Source organism: Dendrobium catenatum, unplaced genomic scaffold, assembly GCF_001605985.2.
Source record: "Dendrobium catenatum unplaced genomic scaffold, ASM160598v2 fragScaff_scaffold_637, whole genome shotgun sequence".
Taxonomy (NCBI): domain Eukaryota; kingdom Viridiplantae; phylum Streptophyta; class Magnoliopsida; order Asparagales; family Orchidaceae; genus Dendrobium; species Dendrobium catenatum.
The window spans coordinates 1,528,764-1,548,541 of NW_021319099.1; the positions used below are offsets into that span (position 1 = coordinate 1,528,764).

Consider the following 19,778-nt stretch of genomic DNA (forward strand, 5'->3'; position numbering starts at 1 on the left):
CACCCTTCTCATTGTGAATGTGCTATACATATTTATCCATATGGTGACTTTCAATATAAGGAAGTTGTAGGTAATGCGTGTCAAAATTGGGTCAATGGGTCGGGTTTAAGTCTAGAATTGACCTGACCCGTTTAATAAACAGATAAAAAATGCGAACTCAAACGTGACTCGTTAGCAATCTCAGTGACCCAAACTCAGCCCAATAACCCGTTTTTATTTAAATATATAGATTTTTTATTAATTGATAAAAAAATAAGATAATCATATCAACAAATATAAAAATTAAGGAAAAAATAATAATTTAAATGGGTCATTTTGGGTCAAAATCAGGTTGGCGGGTCAACTAAATCCAACATGTTTAATAAATATATCAAAATTTCAGATCTAAACTCATCCCGTTTATTAAATATGTCAACATGAACCTAATTTTTCTGGTCAGATTTGAGTCCATGTCATTTTTTAACACCTTTATAGATAGAGTTTGAGAAACTAAAGGGGAGGTGCTCATATTTTAAAGTTATTTTTGTTAATGACGTTTTTAGATTTTATTATATTTTTTAAAAATTAAAATTATAATTCATTACAATTAATTATAGTAAATCTACGACATAGACAATATAATATTGCATCATTGCTATCAATTATGTAAATATATAAATAATTTTTATGTATTTTTTGTTCTACTTAAGATGGTAGGGTTGGCATTAACCAATAAATTATGTGCACTTTCAAAAGCTATGAAATTTGTAAAAATTTGGATTGTAACGTTTTAGCTCAAATTTAATCCGGGGGAATTTTATAATTATTAATTTTGCTTAGGTGAGTTTAATATAATGTATATAAATATATTAAAAATAATAGCACTGTGTAATTAAAAGGCCAAAAACAATAACTAGCTTGGAACAAATAAAGTAAAGGTTTCATTGAAAAAATTTATCGGAATAATTGATCAATACAGGCCATACACAAATATATTTCGATGATTGATTTTCACTGAAAGAAAATGAAAAAAAAAAAAAAAGTTTGTGAAGAAGATATATGACTGCAACACAATCAAACAAAATCACATCCACCTCCATCCTCATGAGCTATTGATAGCAGTTAGGGCATCTCCAACCGAAACTCTCATTTTTCACTGCAAAATGCAATAATACTTTTTCTCATTTTTCAATGCAAAATGCAGTAAAACCAAAAAGTACTGTGATTCATCTCCAAAGGAATGACATTTTGCCTCCTAACCATCGCTTGCTTCTTTCGCGCCATTTTAGGCAAGTTCGGTAGAGAGAAAAGAATGGCGGAAGTGACAATCGCACTGTTCAACTGCGATCAAATGACGGAGGAAATGACATTCGGTTGTGACGTTTGAGAGCCTCCATTCAGTTGTTTGTCGAACGGTTGGAGATAGTCTAAGAAGCTGAAAAAATGGCAGAAAAATAAACTATGCTGAAGCAGATACTACAGGGAAAGAGATTTCATGAACCAATATGAAATTTTTAGGCAGAATGAGGGTGCAAATTAAATTCAAAAGGGAGCTTCGGTAAATTTTACCTTCCCAACTAGGAATTTCAGATATGTTCGATCGACAAGGAGAACAGATGTGCAATGATGTACTTTTGATCAACCAAACTGCAAGCAACGAAAGGAGATTTTTTAGAATAACTGTTTAGAGGTGAAGTGCTCTCGAAGGCGGAGGTGCAAAATTTCAGTTTTAGAGGCCAACCAGAACGTGTCATATCATTTTTTTGTTCTGTATATTGGATCGGTACCGTTTGGTACCGTTGACGTGATATTATGATTAGTCTCCGGATGACATTCAACATCTGATCTCCACACAGAATAATTTCACCGTCGAAAGAGGAGTATTTACACTTTTTCTCTTATCAAAACCGCGAAACTCAGCATATATATATTGATCACCAAAAACAACATTCGAACGGGCAAATTTTTACACCTCTGTTAAAATGAAATGCCTCAAACAAAACCAAGGAGGCGTCTTAAAATGTAACACAGCCGAGTTGGTGCCTCAAACAGAATCTAAAGCTTCGTTTGGATGACTTTCTTACTGTTCCTTAAAGCTGTTTTTTAGTTTTTTTTTTTTTAATTTTTGTACTAGAAAGCAGTTTTAAGAAGCTGTAAGAAATGTGTCCCAAACGAAGAAGTTTCAACCTCAAGGAATGGATTGCCCACCTTTGAAGTCCTGGTGATCCTATTTGGTTGGCATTAGCGAAAGCACACAGGTCATTTTAAGCTTTATAAAGATAACTTTTGGTCACTATTTTTTCATCGCTTCAAAAAAAAATTTGTGCTAGAAATTTATTGTGAAATGCAGGAAGAAAATTGTCTCAAATGATGCCTTAGATCAAGTTGAACAGTTTTTGTCTCACACAATCTTATACATATGATGTTGCATATTTCTTTTTGTTCACCACCTATTCATAGTTCTAACTGAGAGTATGAGATTCTTCACCTAGCATAGCATATCTATGTTCTTAAATTTTAGAGAAAATTGATCGGGGTAACTAGTACTTATCGTATTATTATAAATAAATAAATAAAAATCTTACGTGACAAAATATTTTTTATTTGTTTTCCTATATTATGTATTATGAACAATAAAATGAAAACTACAAACATTACATTATATTTGATTGGTCGTGAACAATTGGTTTGAATGGACATGAATCTTAATGCATATTCATGAGGATCATTTAAACTCCAATTTCAACGCTTATAGTCGAATCAAATGGCTTAATGAGACGAATTTATCAACATCAAAAGTGAGTCAAATCGCATCCAAATATAATAAAATCAACTAGTTGAAGTGTAATTGAAAATTTTGGGACATTTAATTAGATCTTCGTCCTACTATCGCCCGACTACCATCATTATTTTGATCGCTACCATTGAACCACTATCTGACCGTCATCATCAGACCACTGCTTAGCCACCTTCATCAGATCGCTACCACCCAATCACCATCAGAGTATTGTCGCCTGATCGCCATCATTAGACTACTACAACCCATCCACTGTAGTTGAACCAACACTATCGCCAATTCGGCATTGCCCGATTCCCATGGTCGAACCACTGCTAGCTGATCTCCTCGTCGTTAAATCACTGCAACCCGACCATTGTTGTCGAGATTTAACTTGGTTGAAGTGTCGTCACCCAATCACAATTGTTGAAATCGTTGTCACCAAACCACCATCGTCAAATCACCATTGTCCACAAACCTCTACCATTGGACCATCACAACGCAATCAATATTATTAGAGGTTGTTGACCGACCAATGCTATCAAACCGCCATCAGTCGGCCACCAACAGTTGGATTGTTTTCTTCTCATACTGACTATATAATATTTTTGACAATCCCTATATAATATTTTTGACAATCCCTATGCATCCAAATAAGTTGTGCCCTTACATGCCCCCTTAACTTTGTTAATTGGCCTTACTTTTGAATTAATTAAATATAAGATAATACTATTATTCAAGGAATCCGATTGGTTTAGCCGTGAATTGGTCATAAAGTCAGTTCAGTCCATCCTGAAAACTACTTCTGAATCAAATCGTCCAGAACCTCCAGTTCAATTGACGAACAGGCCTCAATTCCTTTGAACTGGCCGGTTCAATTGCCTAATTAATTAAAGAATTAAATCAAGTAATTTATTACATCAAAGTTTTAATATTAAATAATATTAACAATTTAACAAATTAAATTAAACTTAAATACTTATTTTTTAATTAAACATAAAATTCTTATCATAATTATTTTCCCCCAAACATTAATGAAGCATCCTCGCATGACCCCACTACTTCATAATGAGTTCTTAACACATGCAAACTCAAAAAGATATATAAACAATATTAAGAAAAAAATTTCAAATGATGTGGAACTAAATAAATGAAATTGATATTATGAAACTCACAATATATATACAGTATAATTTTTTAAACATATTTTTAATTAATTCTTTATAAAGTGAATAATATTTATTTTTTGGTTAATAATAATAATTTATTCATTTATTTGTACATACACTATAAATTTTTTTTATCTATTTATGATAAATTATTTATCATAAAAGATTTATATATAAAAATTATAATATAATTTTTGTATATAATTTATAAATATATAACATTAATTAATAATATATTAAATTTACAAATTTATATATTAGTTACATTTATATTTGTTGCGGGCTAGAAGATACTTGGAGATAGAGTTAGATTTTTTTGTCTCAATATTGTACGGATATTTAACACACAAATAGAAGAAAAAAGAAACACTAAAATTTTTATGTGAGAAACATTGGAAAAAATGAAAAATCAGGGGCTACCCCCAATTGAAATGATTCCACTAGTGTTATAATAGAATAAATGTAATTGATTCATCCTTGAAATTAAGGATGATCCTATTACAATGGTCAACCATCACGTTGAAATCTAGTTATGAAAGGAGGTCGGACAAAAGTAAGGCATCAGGTCGTGAATGAATAGAAATTCGACGTTAGTTAGCAGTTGGGTAGAAGTCCAGCGTCAGTCGGAAGTTCGACATCATTCGGCCATAAGCACGACGTCAATTGGTGGCTGAGCGGAAATCCGGTGTCAATTGGTCGTCCAGCGGAAGTTCGGATTCCATCAGTGCCCCGATAGAAGTCAGTCGATAATCGGTGGCCAGACGTAAGTTAGGGGTTGGTTGAGGAGGAGTTTGATGGCAAGAGAACTCACTTCCTTCTCTTCCTTGCTTGGGTCATCTTTCATGAGAAATGAGATGCCTATTTATAATTTTTTGATTGTGACATGACCAATATATAAGAGGAAGATTATGAATAGGTTGAGAGTGGTTTGAATAGATGGCAGATGTTGATTCCCTTGATCGTGAATTGTTTACTATGCGTTTGAATGTCTTAATGATATCAAAATTTAACGATGTTGGGCTCGTTGGATTCGTCTCGTCGAGCCGCTCAATTCGGCTATAAGCATGTCATGTTTGGAAATAGTTTGATCATCCAATTTATGACTTGAACTTTTCAAATGCACTTCGGGTATTCGATTTGGTCCCATTTGAACTCGGATTGAGTCAAATTTAATGTTGTTGTGTTTATATTTTTGAGCATTTTATTGAAATAGGAATTTAATTTTGAAAATTTCCAAATTTTTTTAACTCGTTTTTTCGTATGGTAGGTTGACATTTCGGTAAGTTTTCCTTACCCATTTCCCCTCCAAAACAAACAAGGAAGTTCTCCTTACCGAGGCATACCTAGTACATTCTTGGGTCTTCTGAAACGACGGCGAAGATGGCAGCGAGGGACGAAGAAGAATTCCGGATGATGAAGAAGAAAAAGGTTAAGGAAATCGGTGGAAAGTGGCCTTTAGTCAAACCTAAGAAGGACCTGAAGATGAATCGCCTCAAGAGCACCAATCTCTTTACGGTATGATCTTGAAGAACTGTTGGCACTGCTTCCTCCGTCTAATTGGATGTGCTTCATCTTAGGATTAACCTGTTATTCTTCAATGGGAGTGTCTAATTTGGAGAGAAATTAGTTTTTGGTTTGTCATTAAACGAATTATTCGAAGAGAGGTTTCCCTCATGTCAATCTTTAAGGTTAAGCGAAATCCTTCTACTTGTAACCGTGAACTAGATGATCTTCCTTTTATTTTGAGATTTTTTTTGTTAAATTCTTCTGAGAGCTCGAGTCTGACCTTTACCTTCTTATTTTGTATTAGATTTTGGCATTCTGAAAAAGATTAAAGGGGTTGCACTTGGTCCAATTTGATTTATAATAGTGTAAGCAAAGCTTTTTAATGTCCGTGCAACCTCGTAATTGTTGTTCTCGTAGATTGCTGTGTTATTTAGAATGGTTATCAATAAACTTAACCCCCCGTTTGTTGGGCTGTATCAATTAGCTTTGTGTTGATATGGTGGTGAAAATTTAGCATTTCTCATACTAAATGCCACACGTTCTTTTTTTTTTTTTTTTTGAAAAAAATTTATACGCTTCAAAAGGAAAATCTATAAAGTGCATTGAAACTATAAGATTTTGTTACTACTCGTGGGGCATTCATGTGTAGATATCGGGTTGGATGCGATCAGGCCGGATCTGGTCATAATAATAGCCGAACATAGTTATTTCAATGAACCATTAAGTGCCCATAAGTCCAATTTTCACTCCCTGCCGTTCTCTGTACAACCTACTGAATCCAATCATCGTTAGTTGCTATGATAGGAATAATCAAACTAAAACAAGCATATCAAGAAAACTTAAAGAACTCACCAAATTCTTCAAAGAGAGGAAACCATCAAGCTACTAATCTTTATTGCAAGCAATCAACAATCTTCAATTTCATTCAATAGTCCAATATGGTTACATGAAGATTGTATTTATAAAAACTATTAGAGATATTACATGAAATTAACCTTTTCTAAGCAAGTACATGGTTGAACAAGGCAATTAAGATTGTTTTAGAACACTTTTTGTTTGCAATCTCACATATCCGTATTGGAGGGGCTGGCCAAGAAAAAATAGGAATGAGTGTAATATTTTAGAACATGTTGAAGTACATATGAAGAGGGGCCAGCCATGCATGTATTCAAATTACATTTTGCTTTGCACTTTGTGAAGGAATGATGATGATGATTTTTATGCTAGATGCAAGGAGAGATTATTCTGTGCGGACACCGGACCGTCCAAAGGCGAATAAGAGCGTGCCACATCACCCCAGTACACAGTAAAAGGGTGACATGGCGTGCTCTGATTCGCCTCCGGACGGTGTCCGTTGTCCGCACAGAATAATTTTTCCGATGCAAGGCTTTTGTTTAGGATCTTGTTACTGTTCTATGTATATGATGAGCTTGTGCTGCACTAGATATTGCTTAGGATGGGATAGCATGTTATTCAAACACGTTTTTAGTTACTACTGTTAATATATTCACCATCCGCATTTGAAGAGACGGGCTTCCCCATTTAGTTATGTAACATTCTGGTCACTGGGAAGAAACTTATGCTTGCTGATTTTGCAATCTCAAGTTCTTTTTTGCTTAGCAAGTGTGGTTGTTTCCCTCAGATTCTTAATTTGTACCAGTTTATTCACGCATATGTATGAAATCATGACATAATGTTAGGTTATGCTTGGAAAACTTTGATTTCTTGATTGTACTTATTTGCTGCAGCTGTAATTTTTCTTTGGTTATTCAAATAATTGCGCCATGAGGTCATTTTTTCTTAAATTATTGTTTTGGTTCCTGTTTTGGACATGCATTTATTCTATTATAATTTTCATATTGGTTCCTCATTCGCTGCATTCTCATGTCAAAATGCACATCTAGGTCCATACCATTACTGTAAACAACAACAGAGGAAATGACTGAATGTTTTCAGCTTGCCACCACTGGATTTTACTCTTGCTGCATCTGTTGGAGATTAGTCCAATGAGGTCCAGCTAGTGGTTCGCTTGGGCAAAAATATATTGAAAAGATAGTGTTATTTTGATTTCAAAGAAATTATCTTAGAAAGCCTGATGATAAAGTAATGGTAAGCATAGTATGTTTATGCAGGGAAATAATGAGGGGGGAATTTTGAATGGCAAAATTAATTTAGAAAATAGTTTTGAACCTCCTTTTTAATCAATCAGTGAAACAACCACGGGTCTACAGTCTACTTATGGGTCTCAAAAAGTGAGGGTCTTAGTTGCAACTTATTTAGAAGAAGAGGGATTTGCTTAAACATTTTCTAATATTTTTCTGATATTACGAAGCAATTTATATCATATTTGAAGTTCAATATTTTGTGTTGTAAACCGCAGCTGAGAGATAGGTGCTTATACTAATTTTGATAACTGTATATGAAAACATAACTACATAAGATACAGTTCCAATTTTAGTATTATATGTTATTTGTTTATTAATATATAAGGATAATTTTTTTGACCTAAATCATACAAAGTTCTACCTACCACCCTAAATTTATTATCTTGTATCCTCCACCCAACAACATTATGATATCTACAACCATCCACTTGGTTTTTTCAAACTTGCTACCTATCACCTCTAGGCACTGTTTGAGGAGAGTTTCATTGTGTTGATGCATCCTACAACAAGAAGCAATAAAAGGGGAAGAGAAAGAGAAAGAGAGAGGAAGGGGTGTCATTCAAGAAAGAAAAAGAAAAAAATTTTGGGTGCTTGTGAGGACAGCTATTGAGCTTATTGAAGAACGAAGAAATATTATAATTTCTTGTTCTAGAAAGAGAAAAAGTTGTCATAGCAATGAATAGTTCTCACTTGGACTTCTATAATAGAGAGGAGACAGAGCAACTGGAGCAACAACAAATTCTCCATTTATAGCTCTCATCTTAGCAATAGGTGATTGCATTTTCTCAGAGTTAGAGAAAACTGTATCTTTGTCTATATCTCTAAGTTTGTATAAGTTGCAATTTTTCGTCTCTCTTTCGAAGCTTGATGAGAAAAGTGGAGGGTTGCGTTAGGTAGTCGACAGCCAGCGTAAAACTTGTCGAACAATAATGACATGAATCCTTTAAGAAATTGTGTTAATGCTAGGGCGTCCCCTGGAAGCGACGCGCTGTATGGCCTGAATACAGTGACAAGTGTGCAAGGGCCGCTGCACCGGCGCCCGGGTGCAGTGTTAAATAGGCAAGGGTTCCCACATCAAGGACGTATGTGGGCAAAGAAGCTAGTCCATGAAACTAAAATTAGGATAGGAACTTGGAATATAGGTTCCCTTACAGGAAAATTAATGGAATTAATAGATATTATGATTCATAGGAAGTTAAATATTTTGTGCATTCAGGAAACTAAATGGGTTGGAGATAAGACTAAGGATATTGATAGTTTAGGATTTAAACTTTGGTATTCGGGTAGGAGTCGTACTAGAAATGGTGTAGATGTTATTATAGATAAGAGTTTAAAGGATAATGTTATAAAAATTAATAGGATTGGAGATAGAATTATAGCTTTAAAGATTGTTGTTGATGATAAGATTGTTAATATTATAAGTGCTTATGCTCCTCAAGTAGGTTTGGATATGAGTTCTAAATTAAATTTTTGGAATGACTTATAAGAATTAATACAAAATATACCTCTTGGAGAAAGAGTTTTTATTGGAAGAGATTTAAATGGACATGTTGGTAGAGAGGTAGATGATTTTAAAAGCATTCATGGTGGCCATGGATTCGGAACGACGAATGAAGGTGGCAAGACCATATTGGATTTTTGTTTAGCTTATGATTTTTCAATTGCTAATACCTTATTTAAGAAAAGGAATGAGCATCTCATCACTTATAAAAATGGATATAATACAACCCAGATTGACTATTTTCTTATTAGAAAATCAAATCGTTTAGATTGCAAAGATTGTAAAGTTATTCCGAGTGAAAATTTATGTACCCAACATCGATTATTAGTTTTGGACTTTAAGATAAAGGGGCATAAAATAAAAAATAAAGTAAAACAATTTTCTAGGATTAAATGGGGGCATTTAAAGAATATTAACAAAAATATTTTTGGAAATAAGATTTTAGATCTTAAGATTTTGTCTGTGCATGAGGATGCTAATATTATGTGGGAAAAAGTGGCTAGTGATATTAAGAATATTGCAAAAGATGTCCTTGGAGTATCAAAGGGAAAAGCTCCCAATAGTAAAAATAGTTGGTGGTGGAATCCTAATGTGCAAGAAAAAATTAAAAATAAGAAGCTTTGTTATAAAAACTGGTTTAATTTTAAAAATTCTGATAATTGGGAAATATATAAAGTGGCTCGTAAGGATGCTAAGAAAGCAATATGCGATGCAAAGGCATTAGCTTTTAGTGATTTATATAATAGATTAGATACTAAAGAGGGAGAAAGATATATGTATAAGTTAGCCAAACAAAGAGATAGGAGTAGTAAGGATTTAGTTCAAGTGAAGTGTATTAAAGATGAAGATCAAAAAATACTTTTCTTAGAAGATGATATTCAACAAAGATGGATGAGATATTTTGCTAAACTTTTTAATGAAGAGTGTGAAAATAAGATTGACTATAGTGACCTTAGCACCCTAGATGAAAATAAAGATTTATATTTTTATCGGCGTATTAGTAAAACTGAAATTAGAGAGGCTTTAAAGAAAATGAAGGGTGGAAAAGCTGTTGGACCTGATGATATTCCAATAGAGGTGTGGAAATGCTTAGGAGATGAAGGAATTTCATGTCTAAAGGTTTTCACTTGAGTAGATCTAAAACAGAATATATGGAGTGTAATTTTAGTAGTAATAGACCTAGTGAGGGGATTGTGACTTTGGGCGATCAAGTCATTAATAAGAGTACACGTTTTAGATATCTTGGATCTATTGTTCAGAGTGATGGTGAAATAGATGGGGATATTATCAGCAGAATTCAAGTTGGATGGTTGAAGTGGAGGAATGCATCGGGCTTGTTATGTGATAGAAATGTACCCCTCAAACTTAAGGGAAAATTCTATAAGATGGTAGTGAGGCCTGCAATGATTTATGGTGCCGAATGTTGGCCTTTAAAAGAGAAGCATAATACTAAGTTAAGTGTGGCAGAGATGAGGATGCTCAGGTGGATGAGTGGCTTTACCCTTAGAGATAGGATACGAAATGAGCATATACGTGAAAAGGTTGGAGTAGCTCCAGTAGAAGATAAGATTAGAGAAAGTCACCTTAGATGGTTTGGTCACATAAAACGGCGGCCTTGCGATGACCCGGTTAGGAGAGTAGAGGTATTAGATTTGACTTATGTTAAGAAAGGTAGGGGTAGACCTAAAAAGACTTGGTTAGAAAATATTAGGAATGACCTTTCTTTATTAGATTTAAACGAGAATTTGACTTTTAATAGGACACAATGGAGAAAAAGGATTCATGTAGCCGACCCCACGTAGTGGGATAAAGGCTTGATGTTGTTGTTGTTGTTGTTGTCTTTTGAAGCTTGATGCATTATTTGATCTCCGTTAGGTTGTAGACATAAGCATAATTAAGTCAAATCACATAAATTTTATTTTGGCTTTTGTAGTTACTTTGTGATTCATCATACTTATCCTTTGGTTAAAGTACACTAATTTTTCTAACAACTGGTATTAGGGCGAGGTTATGAAATGTGTGATGATTGTGAATTTTGAGATTAAGAAGTTTGATAACTTAAAGAGTTTTGGCATTTGGAGAATCAAAATATGTAGTGTTTTTGTTCAATAGGGACTTATAAAAACACTCATGGGCTGTATGCTTGAAATCATGTATGAAGAAGATAAAACAAAGATGAATGATAAGTCTCTCTCAGCAATTTAGTCCTGTATATCATTACATTGTACATCATAAACAATCAAATGATTAATTCCATCAGCACGATTTCTCTGTCTTTGTAACTTGAGATTTATATCTTTTAAATTTTTGTAAAAACATAACATAAATTAGATTCTTCATTCATCTTGTATCCAATCAAACTCTCGACCTAAATAGAGGTATTGGTTGGCTGACCTAAAATGAAAGTATAATATAATATAAATATTATATAATTTTATTTAAATATTATATAACATAATATAGGAAAGTCTTTTTAAAATATTAACTCATTTGAGGTGCCTCAAACGCCTCCGATAAAAAGCCATAAGCCTCACTGAGGATAATAAGGTGCAAGCCTTATGGCTTTTTTAGTGTGCATCATGGCATATGCCTCAAATCATTTTTTAAAATCATGCTTCACATGCAAGAATATATGCCTCTTAAATCATATTTGAGCGAGTTGAATTCCATCAATTGAGATTAAAAATATGGATGTGATTGTTGATGATGAAGATCTTTTGTTTTTCGATGTTGTACTCTTTACCTTCCTCTTACAAATACTTTTGAAATATCATATTATGAAGCTGTGATACAATAATCTTAGAAGATGTTAATAATTTATTTCTTTTAAATGATGTGATTTTTGAGGTTGAGAAGGCAATAAAACAGCTAGCGATTTATTGCAAGATAAAAGGAGATTCGATGAGCGATTTTTTTCTTCTAATCATGATAGAGGTAAATCTCATAATAAATTTAAAATATGTTTTTTGCTTCAATTGTTAGAAGGCACATGGAAGGATTATTTTACTTAGAATAAAACAAAATAAAAATAATTGATGACCACAAAAAAATAAGCTTATTAATGCAATTATTGTTTAAAATTTCTTTGCTTATGAAATTGGTGATGCTCTTTTGGTGATAGAAGACCGTCGGTGTAATGAGCAATGCATTTTGGACTTTTTGTTTTAATTACATATGGTCAAATTTTCATGTGTTTTTAATATATGATGATATTCTAATAGAAGTGTGGAAATGCTTTGGAAATCAAAGAATTTGTTGGCTTGCTAGATTTTTTTAATATTATTTTAAAAATTAAAAAGATGTTAGATGAGTGGAGAAAGATTGTGTTGATTCCTTATTTTAAGAATAAAGGTGATTTAATGTGGCATACCTTAAAATTATGGGAGAGTAATTAAGCATAGATTACAGCATGATACTAATGTTTCTCAAAATCAATTTGGCTTCATGCCTCGTAGATCTATTATGGAAGCTATGCATTTGTTGAGAGGTTTGATGGAGGAGTAAAGAGAGAGTAAGGAGGATTTAGACATGTTATTTATTTATTTAGATAACGCATATGATAAAGTTTCAAGAGAAGTGTTCTAGAGAGTCCTAAAAAATAAAGGAATTAATATGCTTATATTCAAGTCATAAATGATATGTATACAAGAGTTATTACTTTTGTTCAAACACAAGATAATTTGACCAAGTATTTTTCTATTTTAGTTGAATTACATCAAGGATCAACTTTAAACCCATATCTTTTTGCTTTAGTCCCGGATGCTCTTACTAGACATTTGCAAGATGACGTACGTTGGTCTATGCTTTTTGTTAATGATATTCTTCTTGTTGATAAGACTAGAGAGGGAGTTGATGAAAAACTTAAATCATGGAGGTCAATCCTAGAGTCTAAAGGTTTTTGTTTAAGTAGTTCTAAAATCAAATACAGGGAATATAACTTTTGTAATAATAGATCTAGTGGTGGGATTGTCATATTAAGTGATCAAGTGATTAAAAAATTGCATATTTTATATATCTCGAGTCTATTTTTTAAATTCATGGCAAAATAAAGGGGGATATTATTTGAAGAGTTCAAGTTGAATGGTTGATGTGGAGGAATGCATCGGGCATATTATGTGATAGAAAATTACCCCTCAAATTTAAGGGAAAATTTTATAAGATGGTGGTGAGACCTGCTATGCTTTATGGCACAGAATGTTGGCCGTTAAAAGAGAAGTATAAAATTAAGTGAAGTGTTGTAGAAATGAGGATGCTTAGGTGGCATTTTACTTAGAGACAGAATGTGAAACAAGTATATGCGTGAAAAGGTTGGAGTAGCTCTAGTGGCAGATGAGATTTGAGATAGTCATCTTAGGTGACTTGGTCACATAAAAAGTTGGTCTTTTGATGACCCTGTCAGGAGAATAGATGTATTGAATCCGACCTATGTTAAGAATGATAAGATAGACTTAAAAATACTTGGTTAGAAATTATTAAAAAAGATTTAAATGAAAATTTGACTCTTAATAGAACACAACAACAACAACAAATATTAATGTAGCAGCTTATGTAGGGGGATAAAAACTTGTTGTTGTTGTTGTTGTTTCATATATGAGTCAAGTTCCAGTGTGTTTGTAGAAATAGAGCTGTATGCAAGATTGGAGGTTCCAGCACTATAAAATTGAGGTCACTTGTCTGACTATTTTATTAGCTAGAGTCAGATAAGTATAATATTTGAAAAATAATCTAATATCTTTTAAGTGCTTTAGTGTTGCAGGATATAGATTCTTGGGTGATGCTAACACATTTAAGATATGTAAGGGTGTGTTGGTTGTCCTGAAGGTGAATAGAGTTACTAAAATCAATCAATGTGCTATACAGTGCAATGCCATATATTGACGTGTTTGAAAGAATGAATGATATTAAGTAATTAAGTATATGGAATCAAGTACCACAGAAGCTAGAGCTATTATGAAATCTATTACTTACGATTTTGGAAGAGCAATGCAAATTTAAGTTTCTGTCAAATGGGAGCTTTCAAAGGTAAGATTGATATTGCAAGATTATCAAAAATTCAATATTAAGGAGCATCATAGTAATATGACAAAGTTTGACATTTTGTCGCTAATAGACTGGGGTATTGCAAAGCCTTATTTAACCTCCATCACTGATGAAAGATGTTGTACAAAGAGGTTCTTACTGTTTGTGATGAAGAAGGAATAGAGGAGGGTGTCGTCTTTCCACCTTATGAACAAGGTGGTCTTTGGAAGGGTAGTATTATTAAACCGATCCATTGGATCAGACCAGCCAGTCCACACAGTTCCGGCCCAGACAGGATTGAGGCGGAACTTCTCCGCCTCCCGCATACGCCGATCAAGCCGCCAAGTTTCAAGGAACTTTTTGGGAAAGAATTTTGAGGGATTTGGGAGGGAAATTTGAATGTAGGGATTGTTTAGAGATTTTCTTTTGATTTGTATGCATTAAATAGTTTGATTTCCTAGGGTTAGGGCATCTTGAATTTGGCTGAAATTTGAGATTTCATAGATTTAGGTTTTCTTTTGGGCTCTAGCGGCGTCTAGAGATTTGAGAGAGATCGATCCTCCTCTCGAATAGAGGATCAATTGTATCTTGCTATTTTTCGTTTTCCTTTCATCAAATAATACAAATTATTTTATTGTTTTCGTGGTTTTGTGCGGATTTTTGGGTAGAATTCTCGCTGTTTCCCGAAGATTGACAGGAAATACTTGAGATCTACAAGTGTTTCCTATCAATCTCATTTGAAGTTTAGTGGATTATTTGATCTCTATGTAGCCGTTATAATAGATTTAAACTAAATTATTAAATTTTTATTTCTCTTTGTGATATCTTATCTTTTTTGCATTTACTTTGTGATTTATTGTAGCTGCCTTTATATTGAAAAACACTCTTTCTTAACATCCTTTACATAGGTACCTTGTATGATCCTTGCCTATAGGACTCATCCTGCAATTTCGTTTGTGATTTTCAGATATCAAACTTCCTCACAGCTTATGAAGCAAAGGCATTTATTGAAGTTGCAGAGTCTTTCGGTTTCACCCACCAAGGGAGCCTGGGTCCAACCAAAGGTGAAGCTTACAGAGACAATGATCGCATATCTGTTATTGACCCGTTTCTTGCGGAAAGTCTATGGGAGTCTGGCTTGAAAGAAGCATTTGATGACATCAAACCTAATGGGAAAGCAGCTGTTGGTCTAAATCCAAATATTAGATTCTACAGGTGATGGATATATATAAATTTTTGCTTATTCTATCCTTTGATCTTGTGGCAGTTTTCATTTTAAGTCTAATTTAGGGAAAAAGATCTGATGTTAAAACACGAATCCATAATTTACCCCCTATACTTTTCATGCTTGTGAATGTGAACTAAATGTATCTTTCCTCTTTGCTGTAAACTCTTAACTATTCACCTCAGTTAAATTTGAATAAATAACTCATTAGGTATTTTTATCATATGTTAAAGCCTTACACTTGGGAACTTAATTCTGTATTCATGACTTCATAAAGCTACCAATACAGCAGAATGATATATAATTACTTATTAAAACTAGTGGCATTCCAAGTCTTAGGCTTCGTTTGGGACGGCTTTCTTACTATTTCTTAAAGCAGCTTTCTAATAGAAAAATTCTAATAGAAAGCTACTTTAAGAAGAAATAAGAAAGCTGTCCCAAATGAAGCCTTAGTTTATATTTGGAACTTTTTTCATAATTTTTTAATGGATATTGACACCGTTTCGTTCTTTTTAGATATAAAGTCGGCCAGAAGTTTGGACGGCACATTGACGAGAGTGTAGACCTTGAACAAGGTGCTCGAACATACTACACTCTACTAGTTTATCTTAGCGGCAGCATAAGTCCAAAAGGGAAGACCAACCCTGGCAATAATGACTCTTCCATGCAACCCCTGGCCGGTGGAGAGACTGTCTTTTATGATAAAAAACTTGGGGTTGTCGCTGAGGTATTATTTTATTATAAGAACGTTTCCAGATACATAAATATAGTTCAACTCCAGATTTTTATTTAATTAAACTTTGTTCTGGCTTGGTTAACTCTTTCCCAGGTTACTCCACTTGAGGGAATGGCTCTTCTTCATCTTCACGGAGCAAAGTGCATGTTGCATGAAGCTCGTATTGTGACGAAGGGTATCAAATATGTATTGCGCTCGGATGTAGCTTTTGCATGATACAGCTCTGATGGACTCTGCATGCGAGTAAGTGCTTATTACTTTCAGTGACGAGATATGTTGCTTCAAGAAAGAATGATAAATACTGAGCTTCCAAGTTAAGTTAATGGCTGCTAAGCAACTGGAAAACAAAATGGTTATTCTTTTTCTTTAAAAATAGATGCAAATAATCAGATATAAGCCATTTGTTAGTTAAAAAGTTATGTTATTCTATGTTTTAGTTCAGTTTGGCTTCTTGATTTGAATTTGGAACATCTATTTTCCCAAAAAAAAAAAAAAAAAAATTTGGAACATCACTTTTCCCTTGTTTTCAACATATGCTTTTAATTAAAAAAGTTCTTCATTTATTTTCTATCCCCTCTTGCTAGGGTGTTGATTGTCTTTAATGAGCATGTTAACTGCAGTGCTTAGACTTAGGGGGCAGTACCGACTGACTATTTATTCTGGACTGCTGGGATTAAGGGGCTTTGTTTGGGACGTCTTTCTTACTGCTTCTTAAAACAATTTTCTAGTACAAAAATTTAATTTTTAAATTAAGAAGCTGCTTTAAGAAGCAGTAAGAAAGTCATCCCAAACGAAGCCTAAGTCTACTGAAACTGTATTGATTTTAGATAAGGGTTAGATAATTCAATCCCTACTGTTCAAATGAGATGAATGGTTGGAAGAGGATTCTTTGCACAGTAAATCGTGATTGCGATTGCATAAGAATATAAGATCTCAACCGTCCATTGGATAATATTTCTGAGATGCATCTTAATTTATTTTGTCCAAATATAGTCATTGGTTTTCCTTTAACAGGAATTTAACGGCAATTGCCAATGAAACATAAAAAAAGAAGAACTTATGATGTTATAAGAAAATGGGTAAATTGTTAGGATTGATGCATTTTAACAAAACTTAAAGATTTTCAACATGGATTTAAAATCATGCCTGGTTCACAAGGTGTTACAATATATTCAATTGCTTGAGATAGGCCTTCATATACAATTCTACAGATTTAGAAAATTCATAAACATTTTGTGCAAATAAGCCCTTACATGCATAACTGACCTAGCCCATAACTTTTTTTTGTACCTTGTTATCTCTGCTAGCCATTGATTCTGATTGATTTCTACTCCTAGCAAACCTACCGTCATATTGGATGAAGTTAGAAAAGTTAGGATGGCTCGTTGCAATCTCACCTTGGATTGCTTTCTCTTACTCCGGGTCACATAAGGGATGAATTATTCTGTGCGGACGCCGAACGCTATCCAGAGCCCAATGAAAATGTGTCACGTCACCCTCTACTCGGTACCACGGCTCGGTACTGCTTGATTCTAAGCTCGGTATTGCTTGATATCGAGCTGAGTACTGCTCGGCATCGAGCTCGGTACTGGATGACATGGCTGCACCTGATTCGTCTTTGAACGGTAAGCTGTGTCCGGTGTCCGCACAGAATAATAATGGTTGTGTCTACCATACCTTATTATGACAACCACTGGTCGCAAACCACTGGTCTGCAGACTCCTCCGAGATAGCAAATTGTGTAAAACCCTTCAAGAAGCTGATTTTTTTTTTAGTGCAGTTCGTCTGTACGAACTGGATTTAGTACTGGACGAACTGAAGAAATTTGTGAAGAAATCTGCCATTTTCGTCTGTACGAACCTGGAGCAGTCGGGACGATCCGTCTGGACGAAAACACAAATTGGCCTCTGGACTCTGCATGTAATAATTTTTCTTTTTTTAGATAGAGTATTAGATATATAAATAAGGAAAATTTTGATGACATGACTATTGTTTTTTTGAGGTGCTAACAACTGGGGGAAAAAAATGTAAAAAAGACAAAATAAAGTAACGTTGTTACTTGTTAATGGGTTACGCAAGTGGCGCCAGGTGGCACTGCCAGGTGACAGTGCAGTGTTTTTTCTTTTTTGTTTCCTTGATTAGAGTAACTTTGATTTTGAGTGATGCTTATCATTAACGTGTGAATTAACGTACGCTTGGAATTCTTTTTAATTATTATGAACGATAAATAACAAAATATGTTGTTGGAATATGTTGACCTTTGATTAATGTTTTAGTATATTGGATGCAATTTAGAGATTGTTTGGTGCAATATATTTGGTTATTTGTGTTTAAATATCATGCTTATTCGGATAAAATTATATTCAAATAATCTTGTTGTGCGGAATGCTTTTGCATTGCTTTGCTTTTTCAGATAGCAATCACAATTTTGTTTGAATATTATTTTTTTATTATTTTTCAGAAATTTGTGAATATTTTCTTTTTCGACAATGAGAGTAATTTTATTATTTTCTGCATAACAATTTTATAACTATTTTTATAAAAATTTGCGCACCATTAAAAAAATAACTATTGAGTACCACCAGGATGAACCATGTACATGCATATAATCACAGATGACAGACCCCATAAACCAGTTTTAGGGGATGTTTAGTAGCAAGATGTAGGCCGGATTTGAGGCAGATTTGAGCGAAATCCAGCCAAACGGCCTAAAATGCAAAACCAACTCTCACGGCAAATGAAAGCCGCCATAGAAGAAAAATTCCGCCTTTTCGTGCTAAATCCCAGATTTCCTAAATCCTGTTTTTTTGCCGAATTTACGAAATCCATTGGCTCTAGAGGAAGAATCTGCTCGTTAAATCTATTCTGTAGCCAAACAGTCACACGGGATTTATTAGGATTTATCATGAATGTTACTAAACAATTTTCAGGATTTATGCCCATCAGAATTTTCGAAATCCTGATTTAGCGGATTTATGAAATTCAACTTAAATCAAATCTTGAGTGCTACCACAAACAGCCCCTTAGTGAAAAAAAAAAAAAAAAAACTGGCAGAAATAATGAAAGAGAAAGCAAAATATTTTTCCACTTACAATTTTTTTTCTTTTTTTCGTCTTTGCAGAATTTTGATGAAGACCCAAACCCTCACTAAGCAAAAGGCGAGTCAGTCGCAGGGCAACTCTCCTTTGGCAGACCATTGAGAGGAAATCAAAGCCACTTCTGAATAAACTGCACTGAAAAATCAGCTACCTTTCAACTCTGCCAAGGTAGAGGCGCCCTGGAACTGACTTGCTTAGCAAAGTCCGCTCTCTCACAGTCACAGGTTTTTCTCTTATACTGCAATATTTTCATCTTCTTTATAGTGCCGATGGACATAGCTGCTTCATTGGAGCGATGGGATAAGCTCATCATGAAATAGCATATGCCATATGGCTAACCTTAGGGATTAGGGTTTATGCCATAAATATCCTTAGTGGAGAAGTATCGAACCTTTTTGTTCTTTGGTTTTACTCATATTTTAAAAATAACTTTATGGTTTATTTGGGATGATTGGAGGATTTTGCAAAGTTTGTTATGAAGTTAGTATGAGAAACTAATTTTTTATAAAGTTGTTGTGAATAATATAAATATTTTTTTATAAACAAATAATTATTATTTTGAAACTATCATATATTAATAATTTTATTCCATCACACTTCATTG

At 33.8% G+C, this 19,778-nt stretch overlaps 1 protein-coding gene across 2 annotated transcripts; it reads left to right on the plus strand.

The window, feature by feature from the left end:
• The first annotated feature begins 5,214 nt into the window (after positions 1–5,214).
• On the plus strand, positions 5,215–19,615 carry LOC110102570. Of its 2 annotated transcripts, none has more exons than XM_020830947.2 (5): positions 5,215–5,439; positions 15,083–15,330; positions 15,857–16,067; positions 16,170–16,319; positions 19,198–19,615. In XM_020830947.2, the coding sequence occupies exons 1-4, from the start codon at positions 5,305–5,307 to the stop codon at positions 16,290–16,292; spliced, it is 717 nt and encodes a 238-aa protein (XP_020686606.1). In that variant the 5' UTR covers positions 5,215–5,304; the 3' UTR covers positions 16,293–16,319; positions 19,198–19,615. The 2 variants fall into 2 exon arrangements, with proteins under 2 accessions (XP_020686606.1, XP_028551298.1); XM_028695465.1 differs by lacking the exon at positions 19,198–19,615 and adding an exon at positions 17,384–17,601.
• The last annotated feature ends 163 nt before the right edge of the window (positions 19,616–19,778 follow it).